General features: G+C 41.1%; 1 protein-coding gene across 1 annotated transcript; it reads right to left on the bottom strand.

The window, feature by feature from the left end:
• Positions 1-4,681: 4,681 nt before the first annotated feature.
• Positions 4,682-21,062, bottom strand: chrna11 (cholinergic receptor, nicotinic, alpha 11). Its single transcript, XM_010767895.1, has 10 exons — positions 20,849-21,062; positions 18,745-18,884; positions 18,320-18,364; positions 17,933-18,042; positions 17,762-17,841; positions 15,436-15,603; positions 15,149-15,343; positions 13,217-13,303; positions 10,647-10,756; positions 4,682-8,584 (listed from the first exon to the last, which is right to left on the bottom strand). The coding sequence occupies exons 1-10, from the start codon at positions 20,898-20,900 to the stop codon at positions 7,856-7,858; spliced, it is 1,716 nt and encodes a 571-aa protein (XP_010766197.1). The 5' UTR covers positions 20,901-21,062; the 3' UTR covers positions 4,682-7,855.
• Positions 21,063-21,885: the final 823 nt, after the last annotated feature.

The following is a 21,885-nucleotide window of genomic DNA, read 5'->3' as shown; positions in this document are numbered from 1 at the left end:
AAGGACAGAGAACACGACACCATTGGTAGATGTAAGGGCTCGTATATCCTAAAATCGTTTTAAATTTTGCCAGTTTTGAATGATTTTTAATAGTTTGTTTTACTTCGTATATTGACTGGCTATTGTGCCATTTCATTTGTGTTTTTCAGCTATATTTGTCTGCCTGTCATGTCTGTGTTTTATCTGTTGTAACTTTGTACATGCTGCCCTTCTTGCCCAGGTCACTCTTGGAAAAGAGATTTTAATCTCAATGAGTCTTTTACCTGGTTAAATAAAGGATATAATAATGTGGGCCGGTCGGATAAGTCACTAGCACTTCCTCCGTTGACAATTTACTAGCGGTACCGAAGTGGGCCGGTCGGATAAGTCACTAGCACCCCCCTGTTGACAAACACCATAAGGTTCTTGAATGGTCATCTTGGCTTGGCTCTGGTCACCCTGATGGACTGCTTGGATGCTTGTTCAAGGATATACACAAGTGCCATTATGTATTACCAAGTCTTTCATTTATGTCTGAGAAAAGCTTTTATGTTTAAATCTGTGTATCAGTCATACTAAATAGTAATTATTTTGAGTCCTGATTTTCTTCATGTGTGAATAAAATGTTTTGCTTGGTTCTGTTGCATCTTATTTTGCATTTCATGTGAAAAATGTGTATTAGGTAAGCGTGAATGTTATAACTCATTCATAAATGGACATATGCATTAAACTTAACAATAAGGCTCCCTTTTACCAATTATAAATAAATGGGAATGGGTTTTACACTTTACAATAAGGCTCCCTTTTGGCAGTTATAAATGTTAGTAACTCTTTCATAGAAACATAAAGATGGAAGGGGGGAATCAACTCCGTGAGCAACAGATACCAAGGATGCTGGCTGATGAAGAAGACGAAGTAAGCTATGTAGCCAATATAAGGCTGTTTAACTCATGTCTTATAAAAGCTTATTAATGATTTATAAAGTGTTCACAACCTAATTAATAAATGTATTACAAACTATTCGTAAACCCTTTGTAAGGGTAGTCGTATTGTAAAGTGGTACCGATTTTTCTAACTTATGAGGCAATATACCTCTAGTGAGCGGCCCAGACCTTCGTATATTTTTCTGTATGTGGCCCTCGGTGAAAAAAGTTTGGACACCTTTTGATATAGGGTAATACCAAGTAAGCTTTTATTTTAGGATTTGCGGTTCAAAATGTGTAAAACTTCTAGGTTAAAACCGGAAAAGAGTAAAGGAACCAGTACATTAAATGAAGTACTAATTTGAAATATACTAGAGTATTTATTTTTTATGCTTCTTTATGCTAACATTCCTTCTCACAGTAAGACAATGCCCAAATAGGGTTTTTAATCTTGATGCTATTTCCACCTACTAATGGTACTGTTGTATTTATGCTTGAGGGGCATTTTTAAATAGTCCTCAAACCAACAATTACTTTAATTTTGTTATCAACCGATTAGATGTTTGGTCTATAAAATGGAATGGAATTGTGAAAAACGTCTATCCTTGTTTTCAATGCCCAATATTCCATCCCCTGTCTTGAATTGTCCACAATCAAAGGTATTATGTCTTCTGACAGAGAACAGTAAACATACAGAAAATATTCACATGTTAAAACCTGGAATCCTGACTTTGTTTTTCTCAAAAATGTAGTCAAATCAATTAATTGAGTTTATTTATTTAATGCTTGACCACTGATTGATTCGTCTTTGCAGCTCTGTTTTGAATGTAAGACTTTTTGTTGTTATCAAATATATTAACGCTTTGGTGTTGCTACATTTAGTAGAAACATACCACCTTCAATATGTCTATAGTAAGTCGAAAGATACACTTTAAAAAGAACTAGAGAAATACATTTCATAAACCCAGCTGATGCACATTGAATCAATCCTTACCGGCATCATTTAATCTGTTTTAGTTTTTGTCAGTGAACAGTCTAAAGTTAGAGCAGAGAATCAAGACCTAAGAAACATCAACAGGCAATGGTTGAATATTTTTGACGTGTAGTGGGGAGAAGGTGATCCCTTTTCTCATTAATTTAGTACTTCTACTGAATAGTCGACTTTTTGCCCCTGCCATATCCTTAGAGTGGCTGCTTATCTGGTTGTAGCACCTAAGGGAAAATCCACTAAATATGCATCTGTGTTGAGTTTTGGTGAAAACTGTGTGTGTCTGCAGCATGCCATTCTCAAGACTCTCATAAACTGTCGGATTTATTTTTACTTGCTTGTTTATTTCTCATCCAAGCTGCTTTTTTCACCTCCTCAGGATAGGAATATCTGAAATCTCAAATAGTGTTATATAACAAACTTGTATAATTATGCCATGTATAATTAAAAGGCTTAACAGCTTCAAGTCTTGACTCCTAACGCCCTTTATGGCTGTCCTGGATTATCCCTGTTTGTTTTTGTCCATTGAGTTGCACTGCATTGCAACATAAGGCAACTAAGGACAAGTGAGTTGTGTAAGATAAATATGTCCCACAAACTTTAGTTGTGTGTCATGAAATTGATATGAGCATTTATGCATAATATTAGTTTCTGGAGTTGCATCAAATTACAGCACTTGTGCATCTCCATAAAGCACAAAACATATGCTTCTATCAGTTTTTAATTAACACGCTTTTGATATGATTTATTGTACCTCTATAATTGTGAGGGAAATAAACAGAATAAAATAAAATAACAAGCCTCCTTATAAGACTCCGTGATTATTCCAGTCTGATTGCATTTTATCTGGAGTTTCCTCACATTAAAAGCATAGCAGCTCAACCATGACTTTGCTCACTCTTTTTCCCTCATTTGAATTTGGCACCATTACAGGGGCTCACAATTTTGCACATTATACTCAGCAGGAAGAGTTCTACTCACCCTGTGAAAACAATTGTTTTCTTATCCTTTATCCTTCTTTTTTTCATCATCCTTTGAGTCAACCCAATTATAATGAATCAAAATAGAATATAACTTTAAAGAAATTAATGATCAGATGAGTATTAGTTCATAATTCACTGTGCAAGCGATGTAGATAAAACTGTATTGATTTTTCCCCGTTTGTGAAAGAGAGTAAAGAACCACAGTAACTGAATATATGCCTTTGCCAATGCTTTCCGCTCCCTGAGTACACATTTGTTTTAAGGAACCTCATGAATGAATGTATGTGCAGTTATTCAGAGTTTAAAAGTAGTAGTTTTGTCGACACTCGTACCATAGGGAGTCACAGCCACCATTGACATATTGTTTAAGAGGTCGGTGTTCCTGAGGTCGGACACCTCGTCTCCACTTAACCTCGCGACTGCGACGGCCCGGCTGGTTATACAGCGGTCTGTAAAGTGAGTCAATGTGGCTTGGCAGGATTAATCAAGCCTAACGACACATCTGTAGGTAGGCTCGCTGGGAGGAGTGAGCATCCATCACCGTCTGGACCATCTCTCCCTCTCTTTCTCTCTCTCCCTCTCTCTCTCTCTCTCCCTCCCTCCCTCTCTCTCTCTGCTTCTCGTCAGCTATATCGACCCACACTTTGGGCCCTTGGTAATTAAAAGGCATTGATCGGCCTCAGCCGCAAGATGTCGGGGAGCTTCCTTGCAGCAGAGTGCGTGGGGACCCTCGGACAGAACAGGTGTGCATGCACAGGGGTGGGTGCACCTGAATATGTTGTTCAACATGCCTGCTGTTAAAGTGTTGTGCAAATGTTTAATGCAGGTCATGATCAATGTGTTTGTTTGCATGTGATTGCTTTGTTTTTGTCTGTGTCCATGTGTATTTCAAGTTCATTTGTATACTTGGCAGTTATGGCATCTTTTTAGCTTTTATGTCGCCACCCTGTTTACACAACAATAGATCTGTGTGATGCCCAAATGTGCCTCCTGTGATATTCAGTTAAATTAACCATCTGGTATAATATCTGAGGGCTGGGAGAAAGCTTTAGGTCAGCCTGCTCTTATTATATTTGAATTGTGGGGAGAGAAAAAGAAAAACAACTGATTGATTCTATGCGTACTCAGACCCCGAGGCTCATCTTTCCCATGGACACACGCACAATCTTCACACACTCTTCTTTTATTCCATCTCAGTGAACACAGTAAATCTAAGGGCTGCTAGATTGCTAGCGCTGCAAATCTTTCGACCTCGGAGAGAAAAAGAGTCAGCTCTTCGAACAGGGGGCCTTGGCGGGGCTAAAGAAGGGCAGCACACTATAAATACACCTCTGACTGTCTAGCTCACTGAGTGAGTGACACACTGAGGACAACACACATTTCCCACACTTGATTGACATATGGTTGCATGAAAATATGTCTCTAATTTCTGTTTATTTCTGCAGTATATATTTTCCCTTTGTGTGATATACTGCAGTGGCCTTTCATTTGATGCATGTGACTGAGTTACGCTTGTCTGAGCTCCCATCTCTGCTGCCTCTGTCCCTCATAAATCCGATGAATTACCTAGTATGCCCCCCTCTTTCCTCCATTAACCCTCCCTTCCTCTGCCTCCCCATCTCATCCCTCCCCCCCTCCCTCTCTCCTTCCTGAACGAGTGATCAATTAAGGCCCTGTCCAGCTCTCACAGCGCGTCAGCACTTTCTCTCCCCCTGCTATCCCCTCTCTCTGTCATTTTTCTCTTCTTTTTGGGTGTTGGGCCAGCCACTGTCAAATCAGAGAGACAGGGAATAGACCAAAGGTGGTAGAAAAATGAGACAATCCTTTATTTTCAGGGTGATAAAATGTTCTGTACAGATGTGAGTGTTTAGTTGTCAGTATGTGCTGGAAGGACAACATCCTTCTACAAAACCTCCCGGCAAGAAGTTTACTTTTTGACTGCTAGGAAACTTTAGAACACGAGAGAGAAGACAGAAAATGAAGGAAAAAAATATATAAAGAATTGTACAACACTCTCCACCCTGTATGTAGCAGTTCAGAGTGAAATAATACATATGCAAATTCACTAGTGATAGTGTATCAGGAATGTAGGTAACTCATTAAGACTATTGGATGTATGTGTTAAAGAAAACCTAGAGAGACTTCTTAAAGAAGAATCTGCAGATATTGTACATTTAACTAATTGTCATAAAATCCCATAAAAATACCAAAACCTACGGCACAATTATTCTCTTAACAAGTGTTGACTGTGTGACCGAAGCATAATATAGCTTTTTTCCTAAGACCTCCATTGTTTTTATCACTTTAATGAGCCACATTGTTGTACTGGGTAAAATTATACTTTATTTCAATGAAAATGGCCACTGTAGTGAATTACCATCCTACACACAAAAAAACTCGCTAAATCACCGATTTGTATTAATCCACAGCTGGAAATAGTCCCAAAAAAAACAGTTTGACTACTGTACTTGTGACATTTTTCTAAGTTTTTCTGCATTGTAAACATTTAAGGTTGAGGATCTGTGCCATGGCCGTGTAGGGAAGCTTTGAGAGGCTGAATCTATTGTAGGTTTAAGTTGTTTTATGGGATTTTTGGAATATATGAAAAATATAAGTTCGGTCTTCTCTTCAAAGGCTTATTTTTTGAGGAAATGTAGTTGTCGGGCAAAAAAAGAAAAAGCTTAGCTTACTTTGCTAATTTCAGGGCATGTGTTTCAAAACTTACACAAATGTAGAAAAACATAAATTATTGGTAAAACATTGTATATATGTTATTTAAAGGGGATTTTTAGGCTGGGGACCTTCATGTGCATGACACAATATACCACTATTGACACAGAACAAATACAGAAAAATCCTACAGTTGAAAATGTTTTCCTGACAATTCTATATTTATTTTCAGTGAATGTGCACAATAGCTATCCACATGAAAACTAATATTAAAGAGAGAGCTACACTCTCTTGGAGTTAATTGAACATTGAGAGACTCAGCAATTACCTGTGCTGAATTGCACGGAGAAGAGTTGTTAAATGTACACTTTCAGCTGGATCTATTTCGCTTTAAGCTTCATTTTTGAATGACTCATCCTTCTCTTATAATATTGGGCTGTGTCCAAACTCACTCTCTTATTAACTCGTGCCACACATACTTCACTTCAGCTTAAGGTCAATATAGTTCAATAAGAATGATTTTGGAAAAAGCTTCAGCGAGTACAAAGAATGGAGATAATGAGGTTTGTCATTTGACTAATTGCTCTGTTCATTGTAATTTTGTAATACAACTTGACAGTCATCCTTGGAAATCTTTAACATTAAACCTACTGTTTGTACATCCATGAATTATAGTCCACCTTCCATTCAGCAAACATTAATACTACTACACAATTCCCCTCAAACCTAAACTAATTAAATACATATTTAGTTTTTTGGTATCCGCATTTCTACAGATGCTCTGTAGCTGAAGGCCATACTCTGAAATCAATCCTGTTAATCAACTGTACTGAAATTAACCGAAGCAAAGCTCTGTAAAATTCCCATCTGTTTCATTCTGGGTAGATATGAATCACTCAAGAATCTGAAAACCATTGAAGGGTTCAGACAGAAATGTGATTGGATGTTGCTTCTCCGTACACATTTGAGGGTTTTTGCATGATCTTAACCCTTTCTTGGGCCTTTTAAAGACCTGACCGCCCATTGCAGTTATGAAACGTTTAATTTGAAATCCAATAGGACCGTTCGGTTACTGCCTCATGAGTTACATTACATTTCATTTAGCTGACGCTTTTATCCAAATCGACTTACAATTACCGATTACAGGGACATTCTCCCTGGAGAAACTAAGGGCTAAGTGCCTTACTCAAGGGCTCACTAGTGGTGGTGTTTCAGGCGGGATTCACAACCTTCCGACCTTCAGCCCACCTCACTATCCATTAGACCACCACTACCCCCAGTTCTCATTGGCTCAAGCCTCCACCGTGGTGCAGCTACTTGGCATTGCGCTGCTGATGACCGGTTAATTCAGTTTCCCGGTCGTGATAAGCACTCCACGCTGTGCCCGCTGCTGAGGAGCTTTTGATCTCTGCTGATTGTTGCAGATTGGCAATCGTCTCAAAGAGATAAGGCCTTGGAAATGTAAAGTGGTTTTCAAGCAGAGAGGGGACTTCATCCTTTAAAAGCTTATTAGTCCTAAAGATTATCCCAAGGTCTTTCAATTTGACGGTCATTAAATGGATGCGATTGAATAGATAAGATGCTCTTCTGTTCCTCTCTGCTTACTGATCTTCCATCAACTTTTGGATATCCAGGCATCACGCTGTTTACTCCGCCTAACTCTGCCACAAGAGATGAAGTCTAGTTACTCACTCTTTTCTCGTCTGTAAAAATATTTCTCGTCTCCCCCAGCCCTCTCCTCCTCACATCACTTTAAATGATGCAGTCCGTTCTCAAAAAGTGGTAGTGAAGAACTGTCTTCCCTCTTTAAGAAAATACAGCCCAATGTCTGTCTTATTTATCCATCTCTATATATCTGCCTGTCGCTTTTCCCTCTTACTCTTTCAATCTCTCCAGTGCTTTAAGAGCTTTCTCTCTTGAGGTTTGCATTGGACTGATCTTGTTCTTTATTTATTTTTTTGACTCATTTGTTCCCCTTATTTTGCAGGAAAATATTTTGAATTAACAAAAGAATGAATTTCACCTTGTCAAGAATCTGATAAAGCACCCTGCTCACCCTAAACATATACTCTGTATTCCCTTCCTTATCTGTTTTCTTCTTATATTTCAGTTACAAAACAGTATTGTATTGCAAAGAACACCATTTTTTTTTTATTTCTATTTTCGAGTTCCTTGCAATCACAAATCACAGAGCCTACAGTCCGCGGGAAATTGTATTTCCTTGGATCCGGGCCCACTCCATTCTTCAGTCTATATTTCATTTCCCTCATCCTTTCCTTCACGCTTCTCTTCATCTTTTTTCCTTTTTGCTTTCATACAAAGTCTTTTGAAACAGCAGTCGCAAAGTTCGGAGCAGACATGAGGATAGAGATGGTGCAAATTATGTTGAAAATGCTGAACGCCACCAAACACAAACGATCAATCACAGCGCCTGCAAATTTCCACTGGTCTGCAACGCTCTCGGTTTCCTCCTGCTCCCGGAAATGGTCTGCCATGTAACGCACCTCCTCCAAGATGGCCTGTAACTGTGGGTCTCCGATACCTGCATTCAAGCAACCTCCGGTTCCACCTCCAAAGCCCCCCCCACTGGAGACTGTGCTGGGGCAGCCTACAGTATCCATGTTGGGGGTAGGAGGTGGTGGGGAGCTGCAGAACTGAGACGGGAGGTGAGGAGGCGGGCTTCCTGCCACACGTGTAGGCCCTGCAGACATGTTATTTCTCTGGAGAGGCTCTGAGAGTATTGAAGGGTCCTCCATGCTCTGGTAGCCCATGTAAAGAAGGTTCCCGTTGTTGTTGGCGCTGGTTTGGGCATGAAGGTGAGGATGCCCCGCGTGGAGAGGCCCTGTGTGCAGAGAAGACAGGTTCTGTGGGTGCAGCGGATGCAGGGTGGGGTCTTGTGGATTTGTGATGCTCCCGGTCTGCGAGCCCGAGGAACAGCGCCGTAAGTGGGGGGCACACGGGGGGCGTTCTGGGTCATCGTTCTCTCCTGGTCGCTTCATACGCAAGAACCATGCTACCCACTGCAGCAAGACCAGCTGCACCTATAGAGAGAAGAAGAGAGAAAGCCTCTTTCACACGTGCACTGCAACCATGAAATTAGACATTACTCGTAGGGGCTTTATGTCGTAATGCAAATGTTTGGATGGAAAACGCTCACCAAATCTCTAACTAGAGAGAGATTGAGATTTGGAAACGTCTGAATGTAAGGGCCAATGCTAAAATTGTCATGAAAATGAATTGAACAACAAGAGATGCAGTTGTCCAAATTATAAAACTGGCAATATGCCCCCGGTGTAATCCGACTCAATGCATGCCTCCTACACGTTCTCCCTTGGTGCCAACCCTTGCCTGAAGCTAACTGAGTACACGTGTGACACGGACAATCCTCTGTTGTGTTCTACATGTGTGAAAAGGGAAACTACGGACAGTGATTTTCCTGGTGTCCACTGCATATGAGAAAACGGCTAAAAACATTTAAAGATGAGAGTGGTGGACAGCTAGTAGAAGAGTCAAAGAGCACAAAAGCATTAAAGAAGGTAAAAGAAAACATGAAAAAAAGCGGTAAAGCTATGAGAGTAACTAAGCATTGAAAACCACCTACACGTCTTGACCCTCAAATAACACGAGTTCAGATGGGGGAACAGCCTCATTTGTCTTGGATTGATGGTCGGTGCTGTTCCCCCCCTTGCATCTTGTTTCATAATGCAGTAGTGCTTGTATAAGTAGAAGTATCAAATCCTCGCTAGGACTCCCAGTTAAAGTGCCTGAGGCAAAGAAGATTTTTAGCTTAAAATATATTTCCTGCAAGAGGATACTTACAAAGACAGCATTCAATTTAAAGGGGGGAACTATTGAGATTCACTGTCAGATTACAGTGCACTGAGCCTTCGGTAATGTCTCAATAGACTGCAGCATACATTTAAAGCAAGATAAGCTTCTCGCGAGTTGCTACGAATGTAAAGCTTGTTTCCTCTTTTCTCCTCTTACAGACCCTGAAACAAAACTCCCTTGTAAACAGACTGCATGTCCCCTAAAAGGGCATATTGGCCCAACAGCATCCAGATGGGTGGTTGGCATCTAATGAGAAGCTAATGTCCAGATGACTGCTCAATTACTTTCCACCTAGTGTGTTTACTGGCCAGGTAACAGTCCCTGTTGCTGCTGCCTTTGATGTTTTTGTCCGCAATTGTAATTATGAACTGTGCTGGTTCGATGCACTCATCTGAACCACATCAATTAGCTTGTTAATTGGCCGACAGAATGCCTGAAAAGGCCATCCATCAACCTAATGTCCTTCCATCTGTCGATATATGCGGCATCTGCACTCTGGTGCAACAAAGCTTTTTGTAGATGTATCGACAAATGTGGACCTGTCAACTTTGAAATGCCCATCAATGCCTTCCTATATTTAATTTGAATAGTATTACAGGAAATGTATATTATTTTGGTAACCAGCCATTTGCTAATCATTTAAATGAAGCCTACCATGTTTTCACGTTTTCTCCACGATTGACATTTTTATGTGCGCATTAGAACAAAACTTTTGTTAAGAAAAAAAGGCTTCATGCATTTTTAATCATTAAATATAAGGAATGAGAGAAAAATTCAAATAACATCCGCCCACATATCTAAAGCACTTTGAAACACACTCCTGTTGAAGTCTGTTGTAAGGCATTTGATGATCACGCTCAGGCAGTCTGACACCGCGATGAGTCACAGCCCGAAGAAGTCGGGAAATTAGTGGAGAGCGGAAACTGGCAGAAGGGAACAGGTAGCACTGACGGATGGATGAAGTGTTGCTGAAAATGTTAGCGCATGATACGAATTATGATGGGAAATTGAGATTAATAATATGAATATATCTTATCTGAAATGGGAGACCTCCGCGACCCGACCACGGATAAGCGGGAGAAGATGGATGGATGGATGGATGGATGGATGGATGGATGGATGGATGGATGGATGGATGGATGGACGGATGGACGGATGGATGGATGGATGGAAATGGGAGACAACAATTTATAGTGCTTAACCAGCTGGAAAGCATGATGTATAAGTAATAATGCACTTGAGGTTATGATAAAGACTTTGAGCACAGCTCACCCATTTTGGCATATTTCCTCCATTTGGATCATGGTGATGATACTGCAGAACGACAACAGTGGCCATGACGGACATCCCAACGATGATCATTATACTGGCAAAGTACTGACCTGGGCAGAGTAGAAACAGAAATATGACGTAATTTGACATCCTAAGCTAATACACATCATTTCCCTCTGGCTTATTGACAGCCACAGTGGCCATAGTAGGTTCTGATTTGGCGCACAGACCAGTGAAGGTCTCTTTGTTTTAGGCTATATTTAAAATACCCTTTCATGTTTAATTCACTTACTTATTATAAGTCGCTTTGGATAAATGAAAATAAAATGAATTGTAACAATACAATAACAATCAATTCCCTATTTCATTCAAAAAGACACATCCTTTGTTTAATTCCTTCAGGCCAATTTGGGACCTGATACCGACACGACTTGCCTGCTAGAAGCCACATAGTGTTTTTAAAATCAACAAACAGATGCACTGCATCAGGTTAGTTAATCATCTACGTAACATTGCAAAAATCAGGCATATCTTGCCTCAAAACGATGCAGAGAAACTAGTCCATGCATTTGTTACTTCAAGGCTGGATTATTGTAACTCCTTATTATCAGGGTGTACCAAGAAGTCAGTCAAGTCGCTTCAGCTGATTCAAAATGCTGCAGCTCGTGTACTAACCAGAGTTAGGAAAAGGGACCACATTACTCCTGTTCTGGCTGCCTTACACTGGCTCCCTATAGAACACAGGATAGAATTTAAAATTCTTCTTCTCGCCTACAAAGCCCTTAATGGGCAGGCGCCATCTTACCTTAAAGAACTCATTATACCCTATTGTCCTACTAGGGCATTGCGTTCCAAGAATGCAGGGTTGTTGGTTGTTCCTAGAGTCTCTAAAAGTACAATGGGAGCCAGAGCCTTTTCTTATCAAGCTCCACTTTTGTGGAATCAGCTTCCAGTTTGTGTTCGGACGGCAGACACCCTATCCGTTTTTAAGAGTGCGCTTAAGACCTTCCTTTTTGATAAAGCTTATAGTTAGGGCTGATTAGATTCAGCCCCTAGTTTTGCTGATATAGGCTTAGTTTGTCGGGGGACATCTTACTTCTTCCTTCTCTCTGTCTGTACCTGTGTACTCTCATGTTCCGATTAACCCAGCTTCCCCAAATTTCTTTCTTTTTGGTGTCTATATACGCCGGGATCCGGAGTCATGGATGATCCTGCGGTCCTGTGTCATGGATTGCGAGTCCTGGATCTTGAGTCGTGGCTGTGGTCCTGGATCATAAGTCCTGGATGGATATACTCGTGGATTCATCTTCCTATTATACACACATGCATTTCCAAACATTTGGACTACCTATGTTGCAAATGTATTATCTTTTCAATTTACACACGGCATCTATTGCACGTCTGTCCGTCCTGGGAGAGGGATCCCTCCTCTGTTGCTCTCCCTGAGGTTTCTCCCATTTTTCCCTTTAAACTGTGGGTTTTCTCTGGAAGTTTTTCCTTGTACGATGTGAGGGTCTAAGGACAGAGGGTGTCGTATTGTCATACTGATATTCTGTACAAACTGTGAAGTCCACTGAGACAAATGTAACATTTGTGATATTGGGCTATATAAATAAACATTGATTGATTGATTGATTGATTGATTGATTGATTGATTGATTGATTGATTGATTAATGAAAAGATCTGTGCTGAAAGCAGCATTCTGATGATAATGACTTATTTTTTCCAAAGTTTTTAATGACCAGGATTTGTGTCCTTAGGCAACGACAGACACATCTGTGTCTGGCTGCAGCCAGTTCTCTTAATATAATACCCAGCATGCGTGCCTGCAATCAATTTAGACTATAACTTTTTTTTTAAGGCAAGCAGATGGCAAAAGAAATTCTGTTGGCTTTTACTTTGTACCACTGTGTAGGACCGATTCTAAAGACCTCTGTGACAAACCCAGGATTTTAAGCTATTCTAGCAGGTGTAGCTCTATAAATGACATGGTTGGTTTGTCCAGACTAAAAACTATCTTATGGATTGCCAAGAAAATTATATACAGTCATTGGTGTTCCTCAGGGCCAAGAAGATAAATATCGATGACTTTAATGATCCCCTGATTGTTTTTGTCGTGCCTCCACAATGTTGACGTTTGTGGTTTTGAGTGTAATGTCAAGTCAGAGTCCCGATGCGTCCTGCATTTTTGTTTATATGGTTTACAGCACTAACTAATCCCCATAAGCCTTAGCTCTGTATTTTGTGCTGAATAATACTTGATATCATGCTAGTACACAAACCACCAGAGTTCAACCAGGAGCTAGTTCCTACTGTACACCGCAACAAATCACTACTGTAAAAAATGAACACTCAAGGCCAGATATTGATTTTCGCTGTCAGATGGAAACTTGCTGTATCTTAAAGAAGTAAAACATCTTGATTTCATATTGACAATCACTCAAAGTAATTGTAGCCTTAGTGCAGGTTTGAATTTAGTTTCATAATTACAGTTAAACAACATGCTCATTAAAGACCATGAGAACCACTTGGGAACATATAGACACGCATAAAACTGTCTTTTACGTACCTATGAGAGGAACAGAGTCCGATGTAGCTGGCATGATCTCTGCCACTAGCAACATGAAAACAGTAAGCGACAGCAGAACGGTGATACCTGCAGAAAGAAAGATAGATAGATATAAGAACCTTATGCTTTACCCACATTTGCATAAGCCATCAATGGTGGTACTTTCTTTTGAGACCTACATTTTGTGTGTGTGTCTAGTTTGTTGATTAATCATCATAATCTGGATGAGATCACATTCAATTTATTTAAATAACCAGCTATTGCTAATACTGTACATTATTTTTGACATGCTCTACCTCTACAGCAAAAAGCACTTCTGCACAGCAAATGTGTTGTCCAAACTCCATCTGCGTGCACACAAACACACACAACTCACACGCTCCTGCCCTTGAACTCATCTCCATCTCAATTTCTCCTCGCTATCTGTCTCATTTATCCAACCGAGTGCTTTGTTGGCATAAATGTCCCCATAAAGAAGCATTCAATTAAACTCATGCTGAGAGATAAAATATAAATGTCCTTTAACGATATTGAGAAAATAAAAAATGCTTTTTTTTATAATGCCTAATTTCTCAGAAATGACACTTATTCTTTTTAAAAGCATGGTCCTCTCACCCTAAAGACCCCAGCCACTTGGTCCCGTGTCTCCTCCATCATCCCGAGTGTCAGAGTATTTTCCAGTAAGGCAGTGTGTAAGCTCTCTTCCTCTAATCAATTCACTAGCCTTAATTACACCAATAGGTTAATTGGCCGTGTGTGTAAGGCTTGGCATTATTTTCTGCAGAGAAATGCTGCGTAATGCATCCTGTATTGAGGTTAAAGATATGCTTTGACAATGCTGCCCGACGTCCTTCTCTGTTCCATTGACATTAAGTCATTTTTTTTAACACAACCAAGGTCTAAAATATATCCCCACAAAAATGGATCAGCTTGACATAAAAATAATCAAGACTTTTCTGCTGATCGCCTATACAATTAATCGTCTTCTACTTTCAATGCAAGGCCATACAATCTGTAGTCTCTTTTTTCGTTGACTGATAATGTGAAAATCATCCATCTTGTGCTCCACGTTGAAACGGATATTAAAATGTATTTGCAGATGCTGTTCAATGGCGCCACCGCATCCTCTCTCTCTGCCAGCCTATTATATTGAGGATTGGTTGTCTCCCACCTTTACCTCCTCATCAATCGTCCCCCTCTCTTTTGTGCTGTCCTGTCTCATCCTTTTCAAATTCTTCTCCTGTCTGCACTCCCTCTTCACTACCTTCCCACTCCCATCTGTCTCTGTTCCTCCTCCTCGCATTTCTCATCTTTCTATTTCATCCTGTTATACCTCTACTCTCGCAGCTTCACCCTCTCTCACTTTGCCCCTTTCATCCCACCGCAAAGTCTTCTGCACCAATGCTTCATTGTGTTGCCTTTAGTCTAAGAACGTTTTGAAAGCTAGGTTTTTTTGGCCGTCTTGCTTTACTGTATATACTTGAACGTTCACACCTTGGAGCATAGAGAGCCATATAGGAGATTTTATTCAAACTTTTCATGACTGGATGTTGAATATTGGGAGTGTTGGTGCGTTTTTCAGCTGAGTAATCTATCAAAAATAAAAAACTCTTCGTTTCATTCACCTCCCCAAACGTGTGAAGGTGACTGAGGTTGTTTCACCTCCCTTTTATTCAATTGAAGAACTGAATTTCCCCTCAGGGATAATAAAGGTCATCTTAATCCTTATCCTAATTAGTCCTGTAATGTATGCACTGAATCACTCTAGATATGAAGATATGATGGACTCACATTGAAGGTCAAACTGGTCTGCACCTAGTTCGTTCCCGAAGTTAAAACCCGAGGCTTAAAACAACAGCTCCTCCTGTATCCAGCTTCTTGCTCTACTTTTGTCAACGTATTTCCTCCATCGTGCGCTTTTTATCCACTCACCCAGTGAGATCTTCTCCCCAGAGTCGGCTGGCAGCACAAAGATCAGCAGGGTCATTGAAGACAGCAACACACAGGGGATGAGCAGGTTCAGGGCGTAGTACAGGGTCCTCCGCCGTATTGTCACAACAAATGTCACATCGGGGTAAGGCTCCTTACAACAGTCATAGAAGGCCTCGCTTCTGGTGCCAGGAACCCCTGAAGAGCAGTCAAGGACAGAGAGGAATGGACCACTGCTCTGTGGCTGGATGTTTTATGAGGATGCAATGCAAATGTATCACTGTACTCACCAATTAAGTCCCACTCTCCATTGGGCATGTAGCCTGAGATGTCAGCATCGTTCATCTGGAGGTCCATCAGCCAGCCGTCATACGTCCAGGAGCCGAACTTCAGCTCACACTTCTGGATGTCAAAAGGGAACCAGCGGACGTCCACGTTGCATGTGCTCATAAAGATTCCTTAGAAAAAAGAGAAGCAGACAACACAAAGGGGGCAGAGGGTTAAAGCACTGCAATCAATTCACTAAATTACAGCAACATTTACCCCTGCCGTTTCCTGTACAGAGGTGACTATTATCCGGTGGACCACTTGTGTTTTGCTGAAATCCTGCAGTGAATATCAAGTATTTTCATTCATTCTTTTCATATCCAGCCAGCTCAAGGACTGAACTCAACCACGCTGCATTTTCATAAAGAACTGCTGAAGGATCTGCTGCATCACAACCAAGAGAATGCACTGAAATATGATTCTTATTAACATTGGTCATGTCTACCAACAATACACTGTTTTTAAATTTGGTGGCTGAAGAAGTTAAAGCAATGACTAGATTAATACAACCTCTCATCAAAGAAATGTCTACCAAAAAAAGCAAGCAATGTTTCAGATATTTAGCTCTGCAAACAAACACTGTCACTGCGCTCTGCCTGCACACACAGCTGTTAGCAAAGCCTCGGCGGAAGGAGAACACATCAACAGTGACACTGAGAAATGAGACTGTGCGCTTCCTAATCAGATTACCAATTCTATTATGCAAAATAAATGCCCCCAAATGCATATGTGTAGGCACACGCAAGCACAAAATCCTAAAGGTGCGCTTGCACGTTAGTTTCCACCCCCAAAGGAAGATCCTCGCAGTGGACGTTGGCAAACGATGGCCCTTAAATGAATTACTGAAATAAAAGGATAAAGCCCGGTTCAAACATTCAGACGCAGGCAGAACCAAAATGCCAATGAGGCCTTACAGCGCTCAAAGACATTCGTTATGAGGCTGATATGCAAATCAGACTTCAGAGTGGAATCAAAGCAGACTTTGGAGAGCAGAGGTTAGCAGGTAGAGGGCTGGCTTCAAAGCAGAGGTTGATCACATCAAATTAAGTACTTGCTATATTTATATACCCTCCAATCCAGCAACTGACACCAAGCTTTTGCCTTTGCTTCATGGGGAAATGTACTACTGTTATGAACTCTGAAGGCACTAAACCCATAATCACACTGATCAGGTAGCAGTTGTTCTGTGGGCTTGTGAGTTTTGTACCATGCCTCTCACAGATATCCAGTAACCTTGAAGCAATGCTCACAAATGAGACACCTGGGTTTTTCTGCAGCTTGGAATAATCTCCCTCTCCCACAGCAAGGCTCCCAAAATAAATCTCTGTCATTCTGAAAATCGCTTCCCAAGAAGGCATTACAAGCCCCGGAAAACAAGATTTTCCCTTTGCCAATGTCACACAATCAAGATATGAGCTAAAAACCTGTTATGCCTTACCTCCTGTTATACCATTACACCCAACCATAACACCGTTACCTCTGCAGATGTGAGAGGTTTTTCTTCTGCAAGTGATGGTGTGCTGTAGACACCTGAGATCCTCCGCATTTGAATTATTCACCGTGTGTCAAGCTCCTGTTCCATGCCAGCCACCCACAGACCTGTTGCCTTTATATTTCCTGATAACACCAGCCCACAAAATACCTCAGGAATTGCAACCAGGCTTGTGTGCGGGAGTTGAAATAGCTGGTTTGCTGCCTATTATTTTTCCATTTCCATCATGTAGTAAAACCCTCTCCATATTCCACCAATGCAGACATATCTTTTTATCCATTCCTTAATTGGCTGTGATCCAAATCGCAGCATTACGGAGCTGTAATTACATTCAGCAGCTGCCTGTTAATAAACATGGCCGCTGAATACAATAGATAGTGTGTCTCTCTGAGAAGTCCTCAGAACTTTTACATCAGAACTCCATTTGAACCCCCTCTAAACCTTGGGATTCAATCTCAGCCCGTTGTAATCTGATGTATAAAGAAAAAGACCCAGAAAAGACCCGTGGAAACCCAGGGGAGCTGCTTCTTTCACACTTGCACTGGTCTTGCGTTTGTGTGAAAACAGGAAAATGGAGGAAGCAAACCTATCCTATTTATAGGCGGTATTCACAACGCTGGGAATGTGTAACCAGTGAGTAACCAGGGATGCTGTTTATACTTATGAAATATTGATGTGAAATGTACAAACAGGGGAGACAAGCGAAAATTGATATGCTGCTGCTGCATCGAAGGGAGACGAGGAAGGGATGAGGAATAGTGAGAGCAGGAATGAATAAATAAAGGAGAGGGACTCACCTGGAGGCAGATACTCTGCGTAGCCGCTGGAGTTCACCAGAACATTGGTCTTAAAGGTGGAGTCAAAGTCATCATCTGCACTGAGGAAGGGCAGGGGAGGAAGTGACACTACTTGTTGGAATACAATGTGTATGTGTGAGAGGTGTGTTAAGGTGTTTATGCGTGTTTTACCTGTTGTAGAGCAGGATGTCCGGTGTCCACACCTGGTCTGTGGTGAAGCGCAGGTTTTTCACTCCGGGATGTTCGCTCTGGTTCCACTGGAGATAATGGTCGAACCAACTCTTAAACACACACACACAAATACAGTCTGTATCCCAGTGGACGACAGTACAGGCAAACCTCTCAATTGCATCTACCATTAGTTTAAATGTAACATAATTCATATCAATCATAGAAATACCTAAAATATTAGAAGCTAAACTTTCATATCCAAGTCGAGTCTCAAGTCATTTATTTTCCGTCTTGTTATAAGTCATCAAAACAGTATTTTATTGTTTAAAAACCATGTAAACCTTTAATAGCTGCAAATTCATTCTCTTATGTCTCGGGGGTCCTTACCATCCGTAGCCACATGTTAGAGGTGAGCACCTGATTCTTCTCATCCTGCAAAACATTTTAAACATTTTTGTTTTCTCAAAGATTATTTGCATTAATCATGAGGCAAATAGTAGTACACTTTTTAGCATCCTTACAAAGGTTACAGAAAGGTTACCTGCATAAATAACTTCGCAAAATTAAACAGAGTCCTCTGTAATGGCCTTCATTAATGACATTTTAATATTACAGTTTATGGCATATACTGCCTTACTTGGTAAATTATGATTTTAATTCTCCCTTTTTGGGCTAATTATCGGTATTGATTAGCACAACAAAACTAAAGGCTGCAAATGATTCTTGACTTTATGTCTAAGAAGCTTCATCATGCAGAGGAACATTTTATATTTGTAAATGATTGGATGATGTTCATGGCTGTAGACACCTACCACATCCATGATCTGTATCATGCTGAGGGAGAAGATAACGGTGAGCGGGTGGGAGTCGTTGCCCACCGGCCGCTCCATCCGGTTGTAGTCCTTCAGGAGGTTCTTTAACAGGTTCCTCTGGTGAGGACCCTGCACCGACACTGCAGAGGCAGACAAAAAGATCATTTAAATATGTGAAAACAAGCCGCACTCTACACCATAAAAATCCCATGTAGGTGATGTTTAGGTCACTGATACGTAACAGTCTTATTAACAGAATTAGTGAGCATTTCCTGTGAAGTGAATTAATAAAAAAATGACACCAATCTTCATGAAAACCTTATAAATGCATCGCTCAGGAAGCAAATCAGACTTTTGGGTGGAAGTACATTCAGGCAATGAATATATAATTGATGAAAACATGTTGCTGATCTAATCAGAAAATGTAGCCCTCCTCATCTTTAGGTAACCAACTAACAAGGCTACAAATAAAAGTCTTAGAGGAAAAAGAAAAAAAAAGCTTTAAATGATGAAATTAGCAGAAATAAAAAACTGATCTACAACCATCTTCCTCCATTCGTCACACTTATCTCCACTTTTAAGTTTTTCTAATCAAATCTGGAGGACAGGTCCAGCCTTTTTGTTAGATTTAATTATTTAGCAGTATTACAAAAATGATAACACAGAATAAAATCGGCAAACAGAAGAAATATTTGAGAAAGCGTGGAGAACAGTCAGCGAATAACAATCTAAGTAGGAAAAGTCGGAAACCTCATCAGCGCATGATTGGCACAAATAACTAGGCTAGTTTGAAATGATACAAATACCATGTGAAATAGAGATATTGATGGACTGATTGAATGAATGGAGGGAGGGTAAGCAGACTATACTGTCAACCAAAAATGTGAAGCCCAAATTCAAATGTATGTCGCATCACTAAAGCTTCTTCTATCTTTCCCATAAGTGAGCCACACATTCAGACTCCATCCAAACTCACATCTCATGTAATATCCATGCTGAGATCAAGAGATGTCTACCATTTATATTATGCTGAAGTGCAGGGAATCATTTTGAAATTGTGCTCAAAACAGCTTCTCCAGTCGGTGCAACAGTGGAGCAATTATAAAAATGGGGTCTCGGATTGGAGGATTTCACTCAGTCAGTTTTTATGACCTCAATAAACAGCAAAGCAGATGCAGAACACACTGTATGTGGGACATTGTCCAACAGTGTAAGATGTCTTTTGTTCCATGCTTATTTATGGGAATTGTCAGGGTTTAAGAGTCTTTAGTGTCCCAGGGGAGCGTTGGCAGAAATGTTCCCACACTAATGGTATTGAAAGATGGTGTCATCGAAGCAAAGTGATGGAAAAGCCCCGGAGCTTTCCTTAAATCTTAAAATTCAGTGTGCAGCAGTGCAGTCTGAAACGTGTGCCTTGTCTGTCCTGTTTTCTGTTTTTTTGTTGGACTTTCTGGTAGTAAATATTCTTCTTGAAAACACAGACAAACAGAATAGCTCTGCTGGTCCTTCGGCCTATAGCGAAAGTTCACCCTCTCAGCTCTGCCATCAGCTGACAGCTTTTATATTCTCTCCTGCTGCTCCGAGCCCCGTCAGCTTGGCTGCATCACAACAGGGGAGGCAAAATGGAAGTGTCGATCTATACATACAATTCCATTGATCTATGACCTGTTTTCCATATGGGGAAACCCCTTGTCACACATGCAGATCTGGCCAGGAGAGGCATGTGGAATGGGGGGAGAAAAGCAATAAAAGGTTATGACTGCTCAGGTTCTTCTACACACTGTTTCTGTCACCAGCCTCTGTGCACAGCATCAATCTACCTGTCTAAACGTCTCAAACAGAAGAACCCATAGGTCAACCCAGCACATATATCCAGAAGAAAACAACCAGTAATCCCAGAGATGTAAACAAGAAAGCAAACAGGTGAGCCAGATTCTCACTTTTCTTCTCCCTGAGTCTTTTTTTTTTTTTCACTTTGAATTCGTATTCATAGATCAAGCATCAACAGAATTGACACCATACATACATTCCCTAAAGTGCCGCGGCTGCAGTTGAGATTCCTGGAAACTGAACGAAAGACAGAGCGAGAGGCGATCGGGCTCACCGTGGATCAAAGCAAAGAATCCAGAGAGGAGCAGAGCCACCGAGTGCCACATCCCGGAGGTGAGGAGCAGGAAGAAAGAGGAGGATGAAGAGGAGACGCTCCGGATGCTGAAGGAGGAGGAGGAGGAGGAGGAGGGGAGGGAGGGTTAGGAAGCTGCTGGATATCCCCCGGTCTGCATCCAGTCGGCATCAGAGGGAAGGAGTGTGAGCGTGTGCTGGAAGAGCGGGGAGCTGAGAGAGGGGGGAGGAGGAAGAGGAGGAGGAGGAGGAGGAGATGGTGGCTGTGGGCTCTCTCCCTGTCTCCCTGTCTCCCTGTCTCCCTGTCTCCCTGGGAGGTGGGACTAAAATGGAGCGCACAAGAGAAAAAGATGTCAGGGGTGGGGGGTTTAAAGGTGGTTGAATATATAGCAGGGGGTGGAGGAGGGAGATGCTTTTTTCTTATTGGTCTCTCACCATGAGTTGACCTTTTTCAAGACATTAGAACAGGATGATGCACACCATTTAAAACACTAATGGAGAATGAATTGATAAAGTGTGGTAAATACGGGAACAGTGGAAAGTGGAGGGGTGGGTAAAAGAAAAAAGAAAGGCGAGCCAATCAATGCAGAGAAGTGGAAAATGCTTAAGTTATGCTTTTTCCTGTTAGTAGTTGAGCACAAAAGACAGACACGCTTTACATTTTTGTTTTTGGGAAAGAATCACCTCTGGATGTTGTGTCTCTATTCCTCTTTTGTCCATGCATGTAAGCAGACAATTGTACAAAGTGAATCAATGTGTTATACTCATTTGTTATACTTTCATTCCCTTTTCATATCTCCTACTGTGCCTTAGGGGTGGATGAAATATGGCAGCTTAGTTACACATAATAACCCACCCCAGTGGTTACGGTCACGCACTGCTAGACTGGAACAGTGTGTGTAAGTTTGTATTTCAAAGTGTGTGTGAGCTGCCCCCATTCAGTGGGGGGTGAGTTTTGAATCATAGGGGGAGATGGACTCCAGTTTAATTGCGAAAGTGCTGGGCTCTGCAGGAGGGCAT

The sequence above is a fragment of the Notothenia coriiceps genome, unplaced genomic scaffold (assembly GCF_000735185.1).
Source record: "Notothenia coriiceps isolate Sejong01 unplaced genomic scaffold, NC01 NC01_scaffold00004875, whole genome shotgun sequence".
NCBI lineage: Eukaryota > Metazoa > Chordata > Actinopteri > Perciformes > Nototheniidae > Notothenia > Notothenia coriiceps.
Note: the sequence above shows the minus strand (reverse complement) of the source record. Positions and strands in the feature narration are given on the sequence as shown.